General features: G+C 45.1%; 1 protein-coding gene across 1 annotated transcript; it reads right to left on the bottom strand.

The window, feature by feature from the left end:
* Window positions 1-1,300: 1,300 nt before the first annotated feature.
* LOC122322418 (polycystic kidney disease 2-like 2 protein) lies at window positions 1,301-6,912 on the bottom strand. Its single transcript, XM_043214416.1, has 2 exons — window positions 5,556-6,912; window positions 1,301-1,494 (listed from the first exon to the last, which is right to left on the bottom strand). The coding sequence occupies exons 1-2, from the start codon at window positions 6,910-6,912 to the stop codon at window positions 1,301-1,303; spliced, it is 1,551 nt and encodes a 516-aa protein (XP_043070351.1).
* Window positions 6,913-16,599: the final 9,687 nt, after the last annotated feature.

Raw genomic sequence — 16,599 nt, 5'->3', positions numbered from 1 at the left:
GCGCTTGTTAGCAGCCGGTTAGATATGCGGGCTATGCATAAAATAAGATTGTTCTACGCAGCCTCTGGGCAACGTACCCGCAGGTGCCAAATGAGGACACTTCAAATTCCGAACGTGCGTAGCCTTTTCTTCCAGTCCAGTCGTATATTTGCTGCCGCCACTTGTTGTCCTTTTTGTGGTTCCTTGTTTTTTATCCTGGCTTTGGACACTGTACAAAATCATGCTTTTATGTTGTTTGTCCGTCTGTATGAACGCAACTGTTTCCGACCCCCTTAAAGCTAGAGCCTTGAAACTTGTGCCGACGGCAGACAAAGTGCCAATCGATAATATCAAATCGATAAAGCCACATATCCTTCACAATTTTAAAGCTACAGTCACCAAATTGTGTTGGTAGGTTGTTACCGATGTCCTTCAACAATCGGCATATGCTACGCCCATCTCGAGCACCCCGCCCATATTTCATTATAGAGTCACCAAATTTGAAAGGCAACTTGTTGGTAGCCCCTTAAAATACCGTCGCCACAAGGACCTTAGGGCATAAAAATCAGAAGTGCACACAAGTTCCTCAATTTTGCGTGTGCATAAAATGTTATATGCGCTTCTCACAATAACTGTCACAGGTCGCAATGGGCCTGATGCAGTTGCGGCGAATTCGCTCTCTTTCGCCCTCTCTCTTTCTAACGCAGGTGTTCAGCCATTTAAGCGTGTCTGACACACATGTCCATCAGGACATGTGCCGTTAGTGTGTGAGGAGTATTGTGGGCGCAATATTGTTGTCCATACTCACACTGTCGGCAGACAATGGTTGGCGCCAGCAAAAAGGCAGTGGAAAATTACCAAAAGGATCACGTCCCCAAAAAGATCACGCCATCAAAAAGATCACGCCAGCTTGGTACAGTACAACCAAAAGTTGGCCAAGGCCTATAAAAGAATCGCAGCAGCACAAGGCGAGGGCTGTGTGAATATATAAGCGAGTCTGCGCGAACCTATAAACGAGAGAGAATCGATCTGTGCAAAAAGTGAAAGTGAGTCGGTCGCAATCCTAAAGACAACGAGATACGTGAACGCAAGATACGAAGGACGAGTGCAAGGGCACTGTGTATTGAAGGACTCAAACAGAACACAAGGATCAGTTCAAGAATCACAGGACATCGAGGTCCTGAAATTAGGTGCGAAATGTATATCCTTGCCACGCTCGAATGGCAACTGGCGATATCCGCGAAGAGCCAAGTGAAGCAAGCGAGGCTTGGCCTGTGATTAGCCAGAGAGTGAGACACGCAAATCCTGACTCACAGGTGTACTAGAGGCAGGTTCCTTTGGGAACAAGGAAACCGCTAGTCATGGTGAGCAGCTGGTGTGCTGGACGGAATATCTGGCGGGCAGACTGAGATCCCGGAGTTGCGTAGCTGATGGGCGGAGTGCCTGGGGCAGATTCTTGCGCACAGGAGCTCGAATCAAACCTGACCAAGGACACCGATGAATTTCGAGATGCCACTGAACGAGTAGCCATTAAGTGATCAGATACTAACATTGGAAAGTGTAATTTCCAACAATATAAGTGCGATAAATAAAATTAAGTTGAATATATATATATATATATATATATACCCTCTGTTTTAATATACATTTTTTGCTCGAATTCTCAGATCGACTGAAATAATTTAGAACACATAATATATATTAAAAAAAAAAACAATAATAATAAAAATAAAAGTGCTAGATATGGAGCAGAATTCGATGTGGAATTATCCGGAACTTTGGATGCTATGCGCAGACAATTTGGAGAGTGGGTGAGTACTCACGAAAACAGATTGCCATATAGCACAAGATTGGAGGAACTGGCGGCGATTCATGGCAGACAATCGGCGGCTAGAGAAACAGAAAATGTTGCGGATGCGAGAGAGTCGACGAATATAAATTTCGCCCAGCTGAGCATCCCGGCAACCAGCGCAGCAGCGCGGGCTCGAGACGCCAATCAGACTCTTTGGCAGGTTGCGTCCACACCACAGCCACAAAGAAAAATGTCCACAAACGAACAAACGACACGAACTGTGTCCCAGAAATACCCCAAAGTAGCGAAGCAATTCCGCGAATGGAATTTTCGTTTCGGCGGCACCACTCATTCCCAGGGCCATGCCCGAATTACTGCAGGGGATGGCTCTTAAGTGGTACATAGCCAACAACCAGCACTGGACGAGATGGGTAGCATTCGTCCAATGTTTTCAGGAGTATTTCCTTCCAAGAGACTACTTCGAAAATTTGAAGGACGAACTTACCCGTGACCGATGCCCAGCCAAGTCAACGGGGATCTAGGATCGTGTGGCGTGAGGGGTGCCAAAACCGAGTAAAGACATCGATGCGAGGCACGCGGGTTTTCCACAGGGAATAAAAATAAATAAAAATAAAAATAAAATAAAACAACAAAAAAACACAGACATTCAATAATAATTTTTTTTTGGTACAATTCTTGGTCCACTCTAAATTAGTTGTTGGTGATTAGGTGGCCGCTCAAGCGAAGAAGGCCACTCAAAACGAATCACGAAATCGCTCACTCAAGAAGAGCTCAGCAAGAAGCTTTTCAATAAGCGCACGGTTCAAGCGAGGTCTCGTTGCGGGCAAACTGTCAAGGTTATTGAAGGAAAGAAGTCGTGTACTTAGCAAATCGACAGTGTATAAAACATAAAATAAAACACGTGATTGTAACTCCAAAGAGTATTACAGAGTATTTTATATATACATTGTGAAATTTATAAATTTATACGACAATGAACATATTAATATAAAAAAAATTTAACGATTACATTTCTTACTATCAGTGATTACGCGAGACACTCAAAGTAATTTAGAGCATTTCGCCAATTGCGAAATTAGCTTGTCGAATAGTGCTAAATTTATCAGAGGATTTATGATCTGCTCAAACTTTATGATCTGTTCACACATAATAAACTCGGAATTATTTGATTGCAAACTGTTTATTGTCTCCTGGACAGTAGAGAATATCCGCTCAATCGGGATCCGTGAGATGAAGTTGCTCTCTTGGGTTAAACACTCATCCGCACTTCCGTCCCGCTGACTAGCGACGCTTCCGATGTCGACTCAATGGAATAAGGCCAACTAATTGCAACCTTGACGGGTTATATCATTCCCTCGGTGTAAATTATTAACCGCGTGTAGCTTGCTAGAAATAGTGGCAGGTCTGGTATTTTCTCTTTCCCAAAAAAAATTGCCTAGAACGGTTTGAATTGGTTCGGTCGAATGCTTTTCTTTTACCAATTGTGGTTTTAGTCACTGTCGATTTGCTATGGACACGACTTTTTTCTCTCAATAATCTTGACAATTTGACCGCAACAAGACCTCAGCTTGAACCGTACGCCTATTGAAAAGCTTCTTGTGCTGCTTTTTGAGTTGTTCAATTTTTTTTTAGGTTATCTGCTTATCTATTCGCTTGAGCCGCCGCCTAAGCACCAACAACTAATTTCGAGTGGACCAAGAATTGTGCCAAAAAATGTTAAAAGATAATTACCCGACATAGTACAAAATTTCCGCAAAACGACTCGTTACAAATAGTTATTTATAGTTGATTTTCTAACTTTGAAAAAGATGCATGGGAGCGTCTTGAGACTATGTTTTATTTTTTCGCAAATTAGTTAAGGATTTTTCCACAAAAGCTATACCTCTTTATGACTTGGTGAGAAGACAAGAAATTTGAATTCGGAGCTGTTGAATTAGAATGCTTTGAAAAATTAAAATATCTTGTAGAAGGAATTGACAGAAATCAGATCCGATAGAACCGCATTGCGATGTTAGTGCGATAGGGTTCGGATGGATCCTGATACAGAAAAAGGGTGATGGAAAATTATATTCAGGATTTTACTTTTCTAAGCGTCAAAGACGTTAGTAAAGTACCTCAACATTAATTTGGAAAACTTTTCAAATATACAAAAACGACTATACTGAACAAAAAAGAGCTAATCACTTGAATGATACGTTGGGCTAGTACATGTTAGAGCATATATCGGGGAACAGAATGTAACACGTGGATGCGCTTAGTAGAAACGTTAAAATGTTGGCAATAGACACAAATATATTGGAAGAAAATTTAATTATCTTCCAAAATAGAGGTAACAAACTGCTAAAGTTAAAAAAAGATTTACAAAGTACAGAACACAGGTATTCTGAAATGAGAAATTGCATAATTTACAGAAAGAAATACAGCAATAGCCTTTTGTTTTGTATGCCTGAAGAAATGGAAAGTTATTTTCTTTATAAATACCATAACGAATTCGGACATATTGGTATAGACAAGATGGTAGACATATCAATAACTTACTGGCTTGCAAACATCAAGGCTAAGACAATGATACATATTTGAAACTGTTTCCAGTGTATACGTATATATATCACTTTGGCCGGTTGACACAGGTACGTCGAACAAACACATAAAGTAGGCGTTTTCACAAAATTTGTTAGGCTCTATCCAACTTATAGATGGAGAAAAAACTAACATTGGGAAGTAGTGGTGGAAACAGTCGTACACACAATAGACAACACGATTCAATGGACAATAAAACAACATTCTAACAAAATGCTATTTGGAATAGAGTAAGAAAGAAAGATTCTCGTTCGCAAAAGTTTGAAAAATATGTTGGATCGTGCAGATTTTTCTGAAGGAATTCGATCAGATAAAGACGCTCATCAAAATTACGTTGAGGCATACAACAAGCAATTGACTCAATACTCATATTGGAATTCGCTCAGGAGATGTAGCAGGAAAAGTATTCATAGCACTAAGTACAACAATGCAGTACAATACACTACACGCTTGCATCTCGCACTTTATGCCATCACGCTCAACACAACTATAGATAGGTAACAATATATAATAATAAAGATTATAATAATAAGCTTATAAAATATCAAAGAAATGAAATAGCCTTCTTCAACGTCATCCGTTGGATCTAATTAGACATTTTCAGCTTCGAATAGCATGTGGTCAAGTAGTTCCATTTGGGTCTGCATGATAGCCGCAACAGTGAACAGTCGTTCAATACGACGCTTATACTCAGCGTGCTTAATGCTTTCGGATTTTTCGGATGCTTTCAATTTCACTTTGTGGTCCAAAATACGTTTTATGTTCTCGGCAACTGTGCGGTTATGCCGCTTGTAGGCCATTTTGAAAATTGCCATCCTTTGAAAGAATTTAAATATGGCGGCGTATTCGACTCTCAGGAATTGCAGAAAGTTAATATTTTCTTCATGTTTCTCATCTCGCATACGCTTTGCACGCGAAAAATAATCGTTAATTATTGAAACAAATAGATTTGTCATCAGCAAGGCAACGAAAAATGCCAAAATTAGATATAAAACCAAGCCCAGCAACCGACCACCATAAAATAGATCATTTGGCGTGATTTGTGAGCTGAAGCCAAAAGAAAAGCACAACGACGATATAATACTCTTGAACAGCTGGCTAAAGCTATCCGCATTGTTTCCATTTATAGTGACAACTGCAATACCGAACCCCACTAAAAATGTTAGAATTATCATGGCAGTACTAGCCAGCGCCTGCCACGCTGAGTACAACGTGGAAGCGAATAGTTGAAAGACGCTGGCAAACTGCAGCACACGCCACAAACGCATGGTGGTAAGGCAGACAAGAAAGCCAAGCATGTTGCGGGTCCATTCATGCAGGCGGGTAGGCATACGGAAGTCAAGAAACTCGAGTTTGCTGGAACTCTCGACCTTTGCAAGCAGCTGCGATACCATAAATTCCTGTACGCTTACTAGAATAATCACTGTGATGTTGAGCACAAAGATAATCAAATCCAACTTGGTCCACATGCTGCGCAGCTTGATCGGCTCATACCATATCACCATAACCAAAGCCTTGAAGAATTGTATGACCACAATTATGTAGATGATCAGTACGATGAGGCCACCTTTTCCCAGCTGCGCAACGAAATGCAGTTTTGCACTGATTATCCTTGCGTTGGACAGAATAGTCCCAAAGGGCGTTTGTTCCACGAGTAAAGTGCATATGGTGAAGATATTCGCATCGGCATTGAAGAGAGTAAAATCCATGAAAACTGCCGTTGTTTTCCACGTAAGCCAATGCTTCTCCTGGAGGTATTCAATCACCCTCATACTATTGTCATAGCTGTTTGAGAGCAGTGTTACATAGCCCTCCATCTCCGGATAGCTCTGTAAATAACCGGGATAGTTATAGTTGAAAAAAAACTTATCGGTTCTACTGTAAGTCGGACTAATGGGCAGCCAGGGCTCATAGATGCGCCAATATTTGTCTGTGTATGATATTCGTTCATAAGGTAACTTCCATTTGGGCTTATAGTCGAGACTTGAAAACTCGACTGGTTTCCAGCCCGTGTGCGAATTTTCTTTTCTGCGCAGCTGACGCAGTCGCACCACTCCCAACATGCTAGTGTGATCGCCATACAAAATATGAAGATTTCCTATGTTGGTGGCATTCGTTTCGAAGGCCTTCACAAGTGAGATCTCAATGAACGGATAGAGTTGATCGAGTCTATTCACATGTTTCAGTCCCATGGTGTACGTGTGATTGTTCATAAAAAAGTCATTCAGTACGTTGCTATTGAAGTAGAGCAATTCGTCTTGGGTCACCAGCACCAGGCACATCAGTAGGAAGAAATACTTCCCATATAGCCACAGATCGTGTGCAATATTCTGATATCTCAAATTCAGTTTCTCGTTCCGATGATCCTCCGTTACCAGCAGCCGATAGCGCAACGAATTTAGCCGCATCTTTAGGTAATCCGTGCGAGTGTGGAGTTTTGCCTCACTATCCGTGGTGAAGGCAGACAACTTGCGCGGCCAGAAGGCCTCATCAATCGCCAACAGCAGGAATTTGATTGTATCAGCAACAAGGAATAGCATTACAGTCACCATGAAAACGTTCACCAGAATCGAGATTATCTTCTGTTTCTCATGGTTAAAGCCAGAAAAACGTATTACGAAACCCACACAAATGAGTATTATAAGGATGGTCGTCGCGAAAAATAATTTATCCTTTTTTAGAAATGCTTTCATTTTGAACTAATTAGGTTTCTCAATAAATTTATACAATTCTAATGACATTACTATTTGACTAATGCCTGTCAATGTCAAATAAGTTATTACAGGAGAAACACAGAATAGCAGTGTGGGATTTAATATCGGAGAGAAACGGACAAAAACAGTAAAATCTATCAGTCAACCTCATTGCACCGATACTTTTGAGAGTAAGTAATTGAGTCAGTGGCGATATCAGTAATGTATTGATATCTGAAGGGCATCGAAAGTCTGTTGGTTGCAACCTGAGTTAGAAGACGGACGTATTATTAAGCTTAAGGTCAAAAACATATTTAAGTACAAAGAGCCGAAGCAAACTGTTATAACTCTTCAGGGGCAAACATAGTCAAAGCGGCAACCGAGTGGTAGAACAGCAAGAAGTTTGGGGATTAAGATACAGATATTGGTAGAAACTGCAATTGATATGAACATCGGTTGGCATAGACGTTAAAATTAAATTAGAACGATTGATTAAGTAAATTGCTTAATTGGAAGAGATTATAGCACTGGTCGCTGTAGAGCTGCAAACTGTCAAATAGATTTACATATAGTTGGCATAAAGTGCGGATTAGAAGACTACTGACTGACTTCGGTGATCGGGATGATGGGAGTCATCCTCATGATCAATCTCATCACTAGTTACCACTTTAAATTGTCCCAGCTTGCAACACCCCAAAATAGTTATTGATTGAAAGATGTTGAGGGCAGCATGACAAATTTGCTATCAATATTTTGTCAGAAGAAGATTGGTTCAATATGTTCAGAAAGAGGAGAGACGTTATATGAATAATTGTATGCTTTGATGGATATAGCAAGTCTTGTCAAAGTAGATAGAGTTGGGTAGAGTATTTTATATAGCATATTCCAGATTCTACCGCAAGGAAAATGTTCCAGGCCAGAAATGTAAACGTGTTAAAGACTCAGACTGAGGTAAAAACTCGTTAAGCGTCTAAGACTGCAATCAAACATGAACCACATGCTGACGAATTTGTTAGTCAACCCAGCGTAGATGCGAAAGCTGAAGGGAATTGTTTTAAAAGTGGTGTTTCTTCGTGTGTAAAAAGAAATTTTCCCAAACTGAATTTCAACTGTTTCAGTTATGGCCAAGCAGGTCGCCGGGCAGCATAATGCAAATATAAATCAATAAGCAGATAAGCACCCTGTAATGGTGCGGATATTTAATACCCAAATATAATTTAATTGATGCATGCACATATTAATGGCGGCGTATGTAATTGCAGATGTTCAATGACATATACATGTTGTTTCGGCCTCAAGTAAACGCAATAATAAATATGTTGCTCGAACCCGCAGCTCGACTGAGTTTTAGCTTAGCTAAAACACAACCGAGTAAAAAGGTTCGTTAGAGCTGGCGCTCAACTTTGGTGGTTGCAATAAATTAAAGCACATAATATATATTAAAATAAAATAAAATAAAAATGGCGTGGGTGTACAATTTAAAGAAAAAAAGATGAAGTGCTGAAATATGGATCAGAATTCGAAGTGGAGTTATCCGGAACTTTGGATGCTATGTGCAGACAATTTGGAGAGTGGGTGAGTACTCACGAAAACAGATTGCCATATAGCACAAGATTGGAGCAACTGGCGGCGATTCATGGCAGACAATCGGCGGCTAGAGAAACAGAAAATGTTGCGGATGCGAGAGAGTCGACGAATATAAATTTCGCCCAGCTGAGTATCCCGGCAACAAGCGCAGTAGCGCGGACACGAGATGCCAATCATACTAGGTCATAAGTAGGAAAACAATAGCCTGAATAGCAGCACGCTACTATTGGCCAGGCTTATACAGAGACGTACGAGCATATGTCCAACAATGCGAAATATGTCAACAGTATAAGCCAAGTCAAATGACTCAGATACCGGAGGAACCCTGGAGCACAGGGTGTGTTGACTTCGTGGGACCATTACCGAGATCGACCCACGGAAACACGATTTTGTTGGTCTTTATAGACCGCTTCTCGAATGGACTCCGAAGCGCTACTACAGCAACGCTCCAAAAGGCCTTCAGGGAAAGGATTTTAGCACGGCTTCGAGTATCAAAAGTATTAATAACCGACAACGGAACACAGTTTACAACCAGGGCATTTAAAAAATTCCTAGAGGAGATGGGAGTCAAACACCAATTCACAGCGCCCTACACTCTAAAAGAAAACACTACGGAACGCGCGAACCGCATGGTGAAAATAATGATCACACAATTCACGAAAGATAACCAAAAACGTTGGGATCAGGCAATCAACACCAGCGTCTCAAGCTCCACCGGGTACAGCGCGGCGTTCATCACACAAAGCCGAGAGCCTAAGCTTCCAAAAGCGTTGTTCGACGAAATGACAGTCGGAACAGACCAAGCAGCTCAAACACCGTCCGACAATGACAGAAAATTAAAGGAAGTATTCGAAATTGTCCAGCGTAGTTTAGAAAAGTCGGCACAGGACCAAGCAAGGCACTACAACCTGCGTCGTAGACCGTGGAAACCCATATCGGAGACGGAGTGTGGGTGAAATTACACCACCTATCAAATGTAACAGAAGGATTCGCAGCGAAGCTAGCACCGAGATCAAATCCATATCAAATTGTGGATTTTACATCACCCGTAATGTGCAAAATAAAGAGCATAACGGACAGGCGGAGAAGGACAGCACACGTGAGTGACCTGAAGCCGCACAGCGACTAAAAGGAAACGGGTGAGCCTAAAACACGCATACCTTTAATACCATATGCAAATAAGATAACAATTACAAAGGTCACAAATTCACAAATGAATGTGGTTCTACATAAGAATCCATAACATATTTATAAATTAGTAAAAACCCAAAAAGGAAGGGTAAACATATAAATTAATAAAAACCAAAAAAGGAAGGCTATAAAGGAGAGGATATACATAAAGGTAAATAAAAACTCAAAAAGGAAGGGTAGACATAAAATTAATAAAAATAAAATTAATAACATCATAAAATTTAGCAAAACAGCAGCATGAGTGGACACCAGTCAACAATCGTGGGTATCAGCGGATCGGCATCTGGTCGTCGCCGCGCATCGGACACAAATCTGTACATCCGGCCCAGCGGAGCTGGGATTCCGTGCGAGGAGAGAGCCGGTCCGAGTGCACGCGCGGCTACTGGTCGTCATCCGCGGCGCTCACAAGGAAGAGTGGTGCTCGTGGTGCGCATCACGGGACGCTGAATTCTGCGTCGCATCGCGTAAGAGCAACGCAATCGGGAGCACGACGAAATCGAGCTGCTGGCGTCACCGTTACATGCTACAATAGACGCAGGTTTTCTGGAAGCCGCCGAGGAGATGCTGCCACGATCCCGACGCTGTCCCAGCGACATGGATGAAGTGAATCCGGAGTGGATTCACTGGCAATATCCGGAACTGCCACCGACGCCGGAGGACGATCACACCGCAGTACGGTTCGCCAAGCCCCGCACCGACTCATGAACGTCGGCAGAGCTAGCCGAACCGAACGAGGGCATTTCGGAGGCCTCACAAGGGGCCCGGGCCGAAGACCCGGGGGCGCTGGGCAAGGACGCGCCAATCGTCGTGTCATCTGAGGACGAGGAGGAAGCGGACAAAAAGCGGCGAACGCCGGAGCCAGTCGTGAGCCCCGACAACGAAGACATCATGCCATTCACGCCGTTGGCACGACCCGACGCAGAACCCGAGGTGATCGTCATATCAGACGATGAAGATGACGAGGAGCGGCGCGGAGAAGGAGGAGGTGCCTAGGGGCATGGCGAGCGGCAGCAACCACCGTGACCGCAAAATATGCGAGGGCCTTCGCGGAGGGCCGATGCGTGTGCTGCCATGACACTGATATGTGTTTGGGAGGAGGAGGTGGGGTTGCCAGCAGCATGGCAGATGGAGGAGGTGCGACCACCCGCAGGCCCGAACCCCCCACAGCCAGTCCCGAGGCATCCAGACCCGCCGTGGAATTCCCACGAGTGCTAGACCCCCCAAGCCGACGCTCCAGCGACAGAGCGCGAACCCGGAAGGAGAGGCTGGGTGGCAGGGGCTGTCACCGTCGGCGTGGCCACCTGGTATCATGATGATGACCGATGCCGAGCCAGGACCAAGTCGACGGGGATCTAGTGTGGTATGAGGGGTGCCGATACCAAGTAAAGACATCGAAGCGAGGCACGCGGGTTTTCCATAGGGAATAAAAAAAAATTATAATAAACAAATAAAAACAAAAAAAAAAACCCCGATTTTCTTACTATTTATATTTTCAGCTCTCTTTTATCTTTAAATTGGAAAGTGGAAGCTTTCCACTGCCGATGAAAGAAGGGAGTGTGAGGAGCCATATAACCATGCATGTGTGAGTGTGCATGTATATATATGTATATGTACATTTATGATTATAAATATATATAGAAATATATTTATGTTCATGGATGTGCATGCGAAAAGCCCGCTAGCAGGTATTCAATGTTATATGCGCCCCTCATCATAACTGTCTATCAGGCCGAAAACCGTGTATATGCGCGCAGCCTCTCGTGTTTAATCGCACAGCTCCTTTTATAGGCCGTGGCTGGCCATCTTTTGTCGGGACTGTACCTCGGTGGCGTGGAGGTGGTGGGGGGTTATGTTTTGACTTTTTTTTTATTGTTTTTAATATTTTTTTTGTTGTATTAGTATTTTGGGTGCTACTCCTTGCGGAAGACGCGCGTGCCGCGCATTGACGTTTTTACCCGATAGTGGTGCCCCTCCTGCCACACGATCCTGGACGCCCGTCCACTTGGTCCTGGCTGGGCATCGGCCATCTCCGTGATGCCAGGTGGCCAAGCCGACGGTGGCAGCTCGTGCCATCCAGCCTCTACTTCAGGAGTTGAACTTTGTCGCTGGAGCGTCGGTCGGGGTCCCGCCTCGGGGTACGACGCCTGGTGCAGGAATTGGAGTCTCCACTCCGGCGGCAGGGGTGGTGGTGATCCCAAGGCGGGCGGTGCTGGGCTCCGGTGTCGCTGCGAGGGGTTGGGGTCTGCGGGAGGTTGTTCCTCCTACAGCTGCTAGGTGGGTGGCAACCCCGCCTCCTCCTCCCAGACATACACCAGTGTCACCTGGTGCCTCCAGCGGCCGTCCGCGGAGGCCCTCGCATAGGTGCTGGGATTTGGGGGCATTCGCCCTGCCGCTGTGCCTGTCCTCCATCCTCGTGCTACTCTTCGTCCTCTTCTTCGTCTGAAATGACGATCACGTCCGGCTTCGGCGTCGCTTGTGGCCACGGCATCGTCTCCACGTCGTCCGGGTTTACTGGAGACGCCGATGACCGCCGCTCCTCGCCAGTGTCCTCGTCCTCGGACGATATTAGAACGGGCTCCTCCTCGCCCAGCGTCCCTGGGCCTTCGGCCTCACCTTCCGAAATCTCGGCCTCGTCGGGTTCGGTCGCCTCCCAAGAATCGGTACGGGGGCGTAGCCCGACAAACCGTACCGTGGTGGTGTCGGCGTCCGGCGTCCGGCGTCGGGGGCAGTTCCGGGTACTGCCAACGAAGCCACTCCGGATTGACATCGTCCATGTCGCTCGAGTAGCGTCGGCATCGTGGCAGCACCTCCTCGTCGGCTTCCGGAACTGCGTCCATCACTACATCCCCTTCTATGCTGGGATCATGTGGCGGTGATGCTAGCATATCCTCCCTCGACGCTGGGGAAGTGTAGCGGCGACGCCAGCAGCTCTATCTCGTCGTATTGGCGATTTCACTTTCACCACGCGCACTTCGCGCATCTCGTGCACCAAGCGTACCGCTATTCCATGTGGGCGTCGCGGCCGACGACCAGTAGCCGCGTGCGCACCCGGACCGGCTCTCTCGCCGCACGGAACAACAGCTTCGCTGGGCCGGCCATGGAGATTTGGGTCCGAGGCTCAGCGGCAGCCTGATGCCGACCCGCTGACATCCACGCTTGTATTCTGCTGCGCGTTCATTCTAATGCTGCTTGCTGTTTGATATTTCAAAGAAGTTGAGTGCGTGGCTGCTTCTGCTTTTTATACCCTTTTGGGGCGTTTGTGTGTGGGTGTGTATAATCGCGTTGCCCGAATTCTCACTCTCAAAGCTCTAATTCACATTCTCAAAGTTATAATGCACACGCCTAAGCACTAGTATAAGAGATAAGCATACTCGTACGTCGTACTTCGGGCGCACGCCTGCTTTCTTTTGCCCTTCGGGTACGCATCTCCAAGCGCATACGTTTTATCTTCCTTTGTGTTTGTGCTCTCTATTTAATTATGTGCATCTCTCTGCACCTGCACAAATTGTTGTTGCCCCTTTTTTCGTTTTGCATGCTCACACGTCTGCACTGATATTGATGAGTAACCAACGATCCCCTTTGTGTACACGCATCAGCTCTAGTGTGGGTGAGTAACTAACGGCGCATGTGCAAAATTGTTGTTGCCCTTTTTGTGCGCAAACGCGCGGCTGATTAGATTTTGGTGTGATGAACTTTTCGCTGCGCGTGCATGTGCACTCGCTCACATATTATCGTTGCACTTTATGTGCAAGCGTTGCTGAGCGAAAGTTGTTGGGGCCGTTGATCTCTAGCTTGTGCGTTTGCGGTCGATTGTAGGTCATGGTCATGCGCTCTCTTTGCATGTTTCCCTTTTCGCTCTCCCGCTGTAAAGCTGATCAGCGTAATTGTTGTCTCTACTCGCCTTGTTCAGGGCCGCATTCGCTTTTGATTTTTGGGCCCGCCTTGGGGCGCTGGTATGTATTTAAGTTTATTGCATGTTTATGTATACACCTTTTGGGTTTATATTAATTTATTTTGATACCCTTTCCTTTTGGGTTTGTATTTGTTTATGCTTATGCCCTTTCCTTTTAGGCTTATATTAATTCATTTGTATACCCTTTCCTGTTGGGTTTATATTTATTTATGTTTATACCCTTTCCTTTTGGGCATATATTAATTTATTTTTACACCCTTTCCTTTTGGGCTTGTATTTGTTTATGCTTATGCCCTTTCCTTTTAGGCTTATTTAAATTAATTTGTATACCCTTCTTTTTGGGTTTATATTTGTTTATGCTTATGCCCTTTCCTTTTGGGCTTATATTAATTTATTTTTATACCCTTTCCTTTTGGGTTTATATTTGTTTATATATTTGTAAATGTGTTATATATGTATAAAACCACATTTATTTTCCCTCTCATTTTATGTTGGGAAAGAAAAAAAGTGAATTATGGAATTGCTATATTGATATATTGTTGTTGTATAGAATTTTGGTAAGTTTTAGTGTTTAAGAGTTTCAGGCTCACCCGTATCCCTTTGGTCGCTGTGCGGCTTCAGGTCACTCACGTGTGCTGTCCTTATTCGCCTGTCAGTTATGCCTTTTGTTTTGCATATTACGGGCGATGTAAAATCTACAATCTGGTAAGGGCCCCCGTATCTCGGTGCTAGCTTCGCCGCGAATGCTTCTGCTGCATTCGACAAGTGGTGTAATTTCAGTCACACTGTCTCCGATATTGGGTTTCCACGGTCTACGATGCAGGTAGTAGTGCTTTGCTTGGTCCTGTGCTGCCTTTTCTAAGCTCCGCCGGACAATTTCGAATACTTCCTTTAATTTGTTGGACGGTGTTTGAGCTGCTTGGCCTGTTCCGACTGTCACCTCGTCGCCTTTGGAAGCCTAGGCTCTCGGCCTTGTGTTACGAACGCCGCGCTGTACCCGGGGGAGCTTGAGACGCTGGTGTTATCTGCCAGTGTCAGCTCGGGTAGAGCTTCATCCCAACGTCTTTGGTTGTGGGGGATGTGTCTAAAGAGACTTCCGGATTCTTCACTATAGTCTGGGAACTTCCACGGATTTTTTGATATGTCAGACCGCAACTTTTGGATCCAGTTACAGCTCTTGTTTGCCTGGTCCATCGAGTCGTCCATAGTCTAGACTCTGAGGCACGTATCCTTCAGGGGTTGTCGGGATAGGGCGCCTGCAACAACATTAAGGTTTCCCTTTCTGTATTTGACGTCAAAGTCAAACTGTTGCAGTTGCAGTGTCCATCTCGCGATCCTGCCTGATGGGCTTTCGATGGAGTTCAGCCACTTCAGTGCCATATGATCCGTGATGACAGTGAAGTGGTATCCTTCCACGGTCATAGCTTCCTTATGCCCCAGATTATCGCAAGACACTCTTTTTCGGTCGCAGAGTAATTACGCTCCGCACTATTTAAAGATATGGTTGCATACGATATTTCCCGTCCGGCTTCCTCTGAGTTTTGGGTCAGTATCGCTCCCAAGCCAATAGCATCCATCTGCAAGCAAAATGGCCTTGAGAAATCTGGGCATACTAGCACATGGGATTGTGTCAGCTTAGCTTTGACCTTTTCGAAAGCTTCTTGGTGCTCTCCGGTCCATTCCCATTTTGTACCTTTCTTCAATAGTTTGTGTAGTGGATGTACTGTGGTGGCAAAATCTAGTACGAACCGCCTGTACTATGATGCCACTCCCAGGTACTGTCGTAGTTCCTTTACGTTTCCAGGGGGTTTCAACTCGGCGATAGCTGCTACTTTCTCCGGATCCGTGCGTATCCCTTCTTCGGTCACCTGATGGCCAAGGTATTTAAGTTCCGTTTTGAAGAAGTCGCACTTGTCCACATTGATCCTCAGGTTCGATACTCGCAACCATCGGAACACTTCTCTCAACACTGATCACAATGATGTCATCCAAATATGCAAAGGCATGCTTTGTTTATCTCGGCTTGCGTTTTGGGATTTTTGGGGAGTACCGCTGTTTAATTGGCCGATCGTAGCTCATGACAATACGATGCTCAGTTAGAGGCGGTGTTCCTTTTATATCCCCAAATGCCGCCAATTCTCCTCGCAAAAATTGATCAATTGATTGTGGCTACGGACAATCTTTCCTCTTGTTGGAGGATCTCGTGCTTTGGAATGCTTACTAGCAACCCTGCGCACTACAAAACTGTGCCCATGCCTGACAAGAAGTCCCATCCGAGGACTAAGTCGTCGATGACTCCTGGGAGTATCAGTAGGGCAATATTCATGTTCCTCAGCCCTGGTCTGATCTCGGAGTCCGCTGTTTCGGCCATCTACCATCCGGACTCGACGTTCGGTTGCGCTTCGTCGGCCTACGTTGCTCAGTCCATGAGCTAGCTTCTCGCTAACGAAGCTACTCGTGGCCCCTGTGTCAATCGTAGCCTTAAGCCGACAGTTGCCGATCTCTACAACCGTTGTCATCTGCGCTCCCTGATCCTGTGGGCTTCCGATTAGCGTCTTGGGGCTGTCCTGTTCGGCTTCCGCTCGCCCCCGTTTCCCGACGGACAATATACTGATGTGCGAACTCCGATACGTTCACACAGCCAGCAAAATTCCAGCATAGGATTCGTATACTCAATTGCAAAGTGTCCCTCCTGGCCGCAAAATCAGCATGACCTCGCTGGATTGCTTATATGTGTTTGTATGTTGTCTCGTCTCGTCCGCTGGGCAGGTCTGGATCTCGTGTCGACTTCGGTTCGCTCCTGATACGCTTGGTTGTGTGTGTTACCGTTTTCCGTCATTGCC

This window comes from Drosophila grimshawi, unplaced genomic scaffold (assembly GCF_018153295.1).
Source record: "Drosophila grimshawi isolate 15287-2541.00 unplaced genomic scaffold, ASM1815329v1 contig_1240, whole genome shotgun sequence".
NCBI classification, from domain to species: Eukaryota; Metazoa; Arthropoda; class Insecta; order Diptera; family Drosophilidae; genus Drosophila; species Drosophila grimshawi.
The sequence above is the reverse complement of the archived record's forward strand: the minus strand, read 5'-3'. Positions and strand labels throughout refer to the sequence as shown.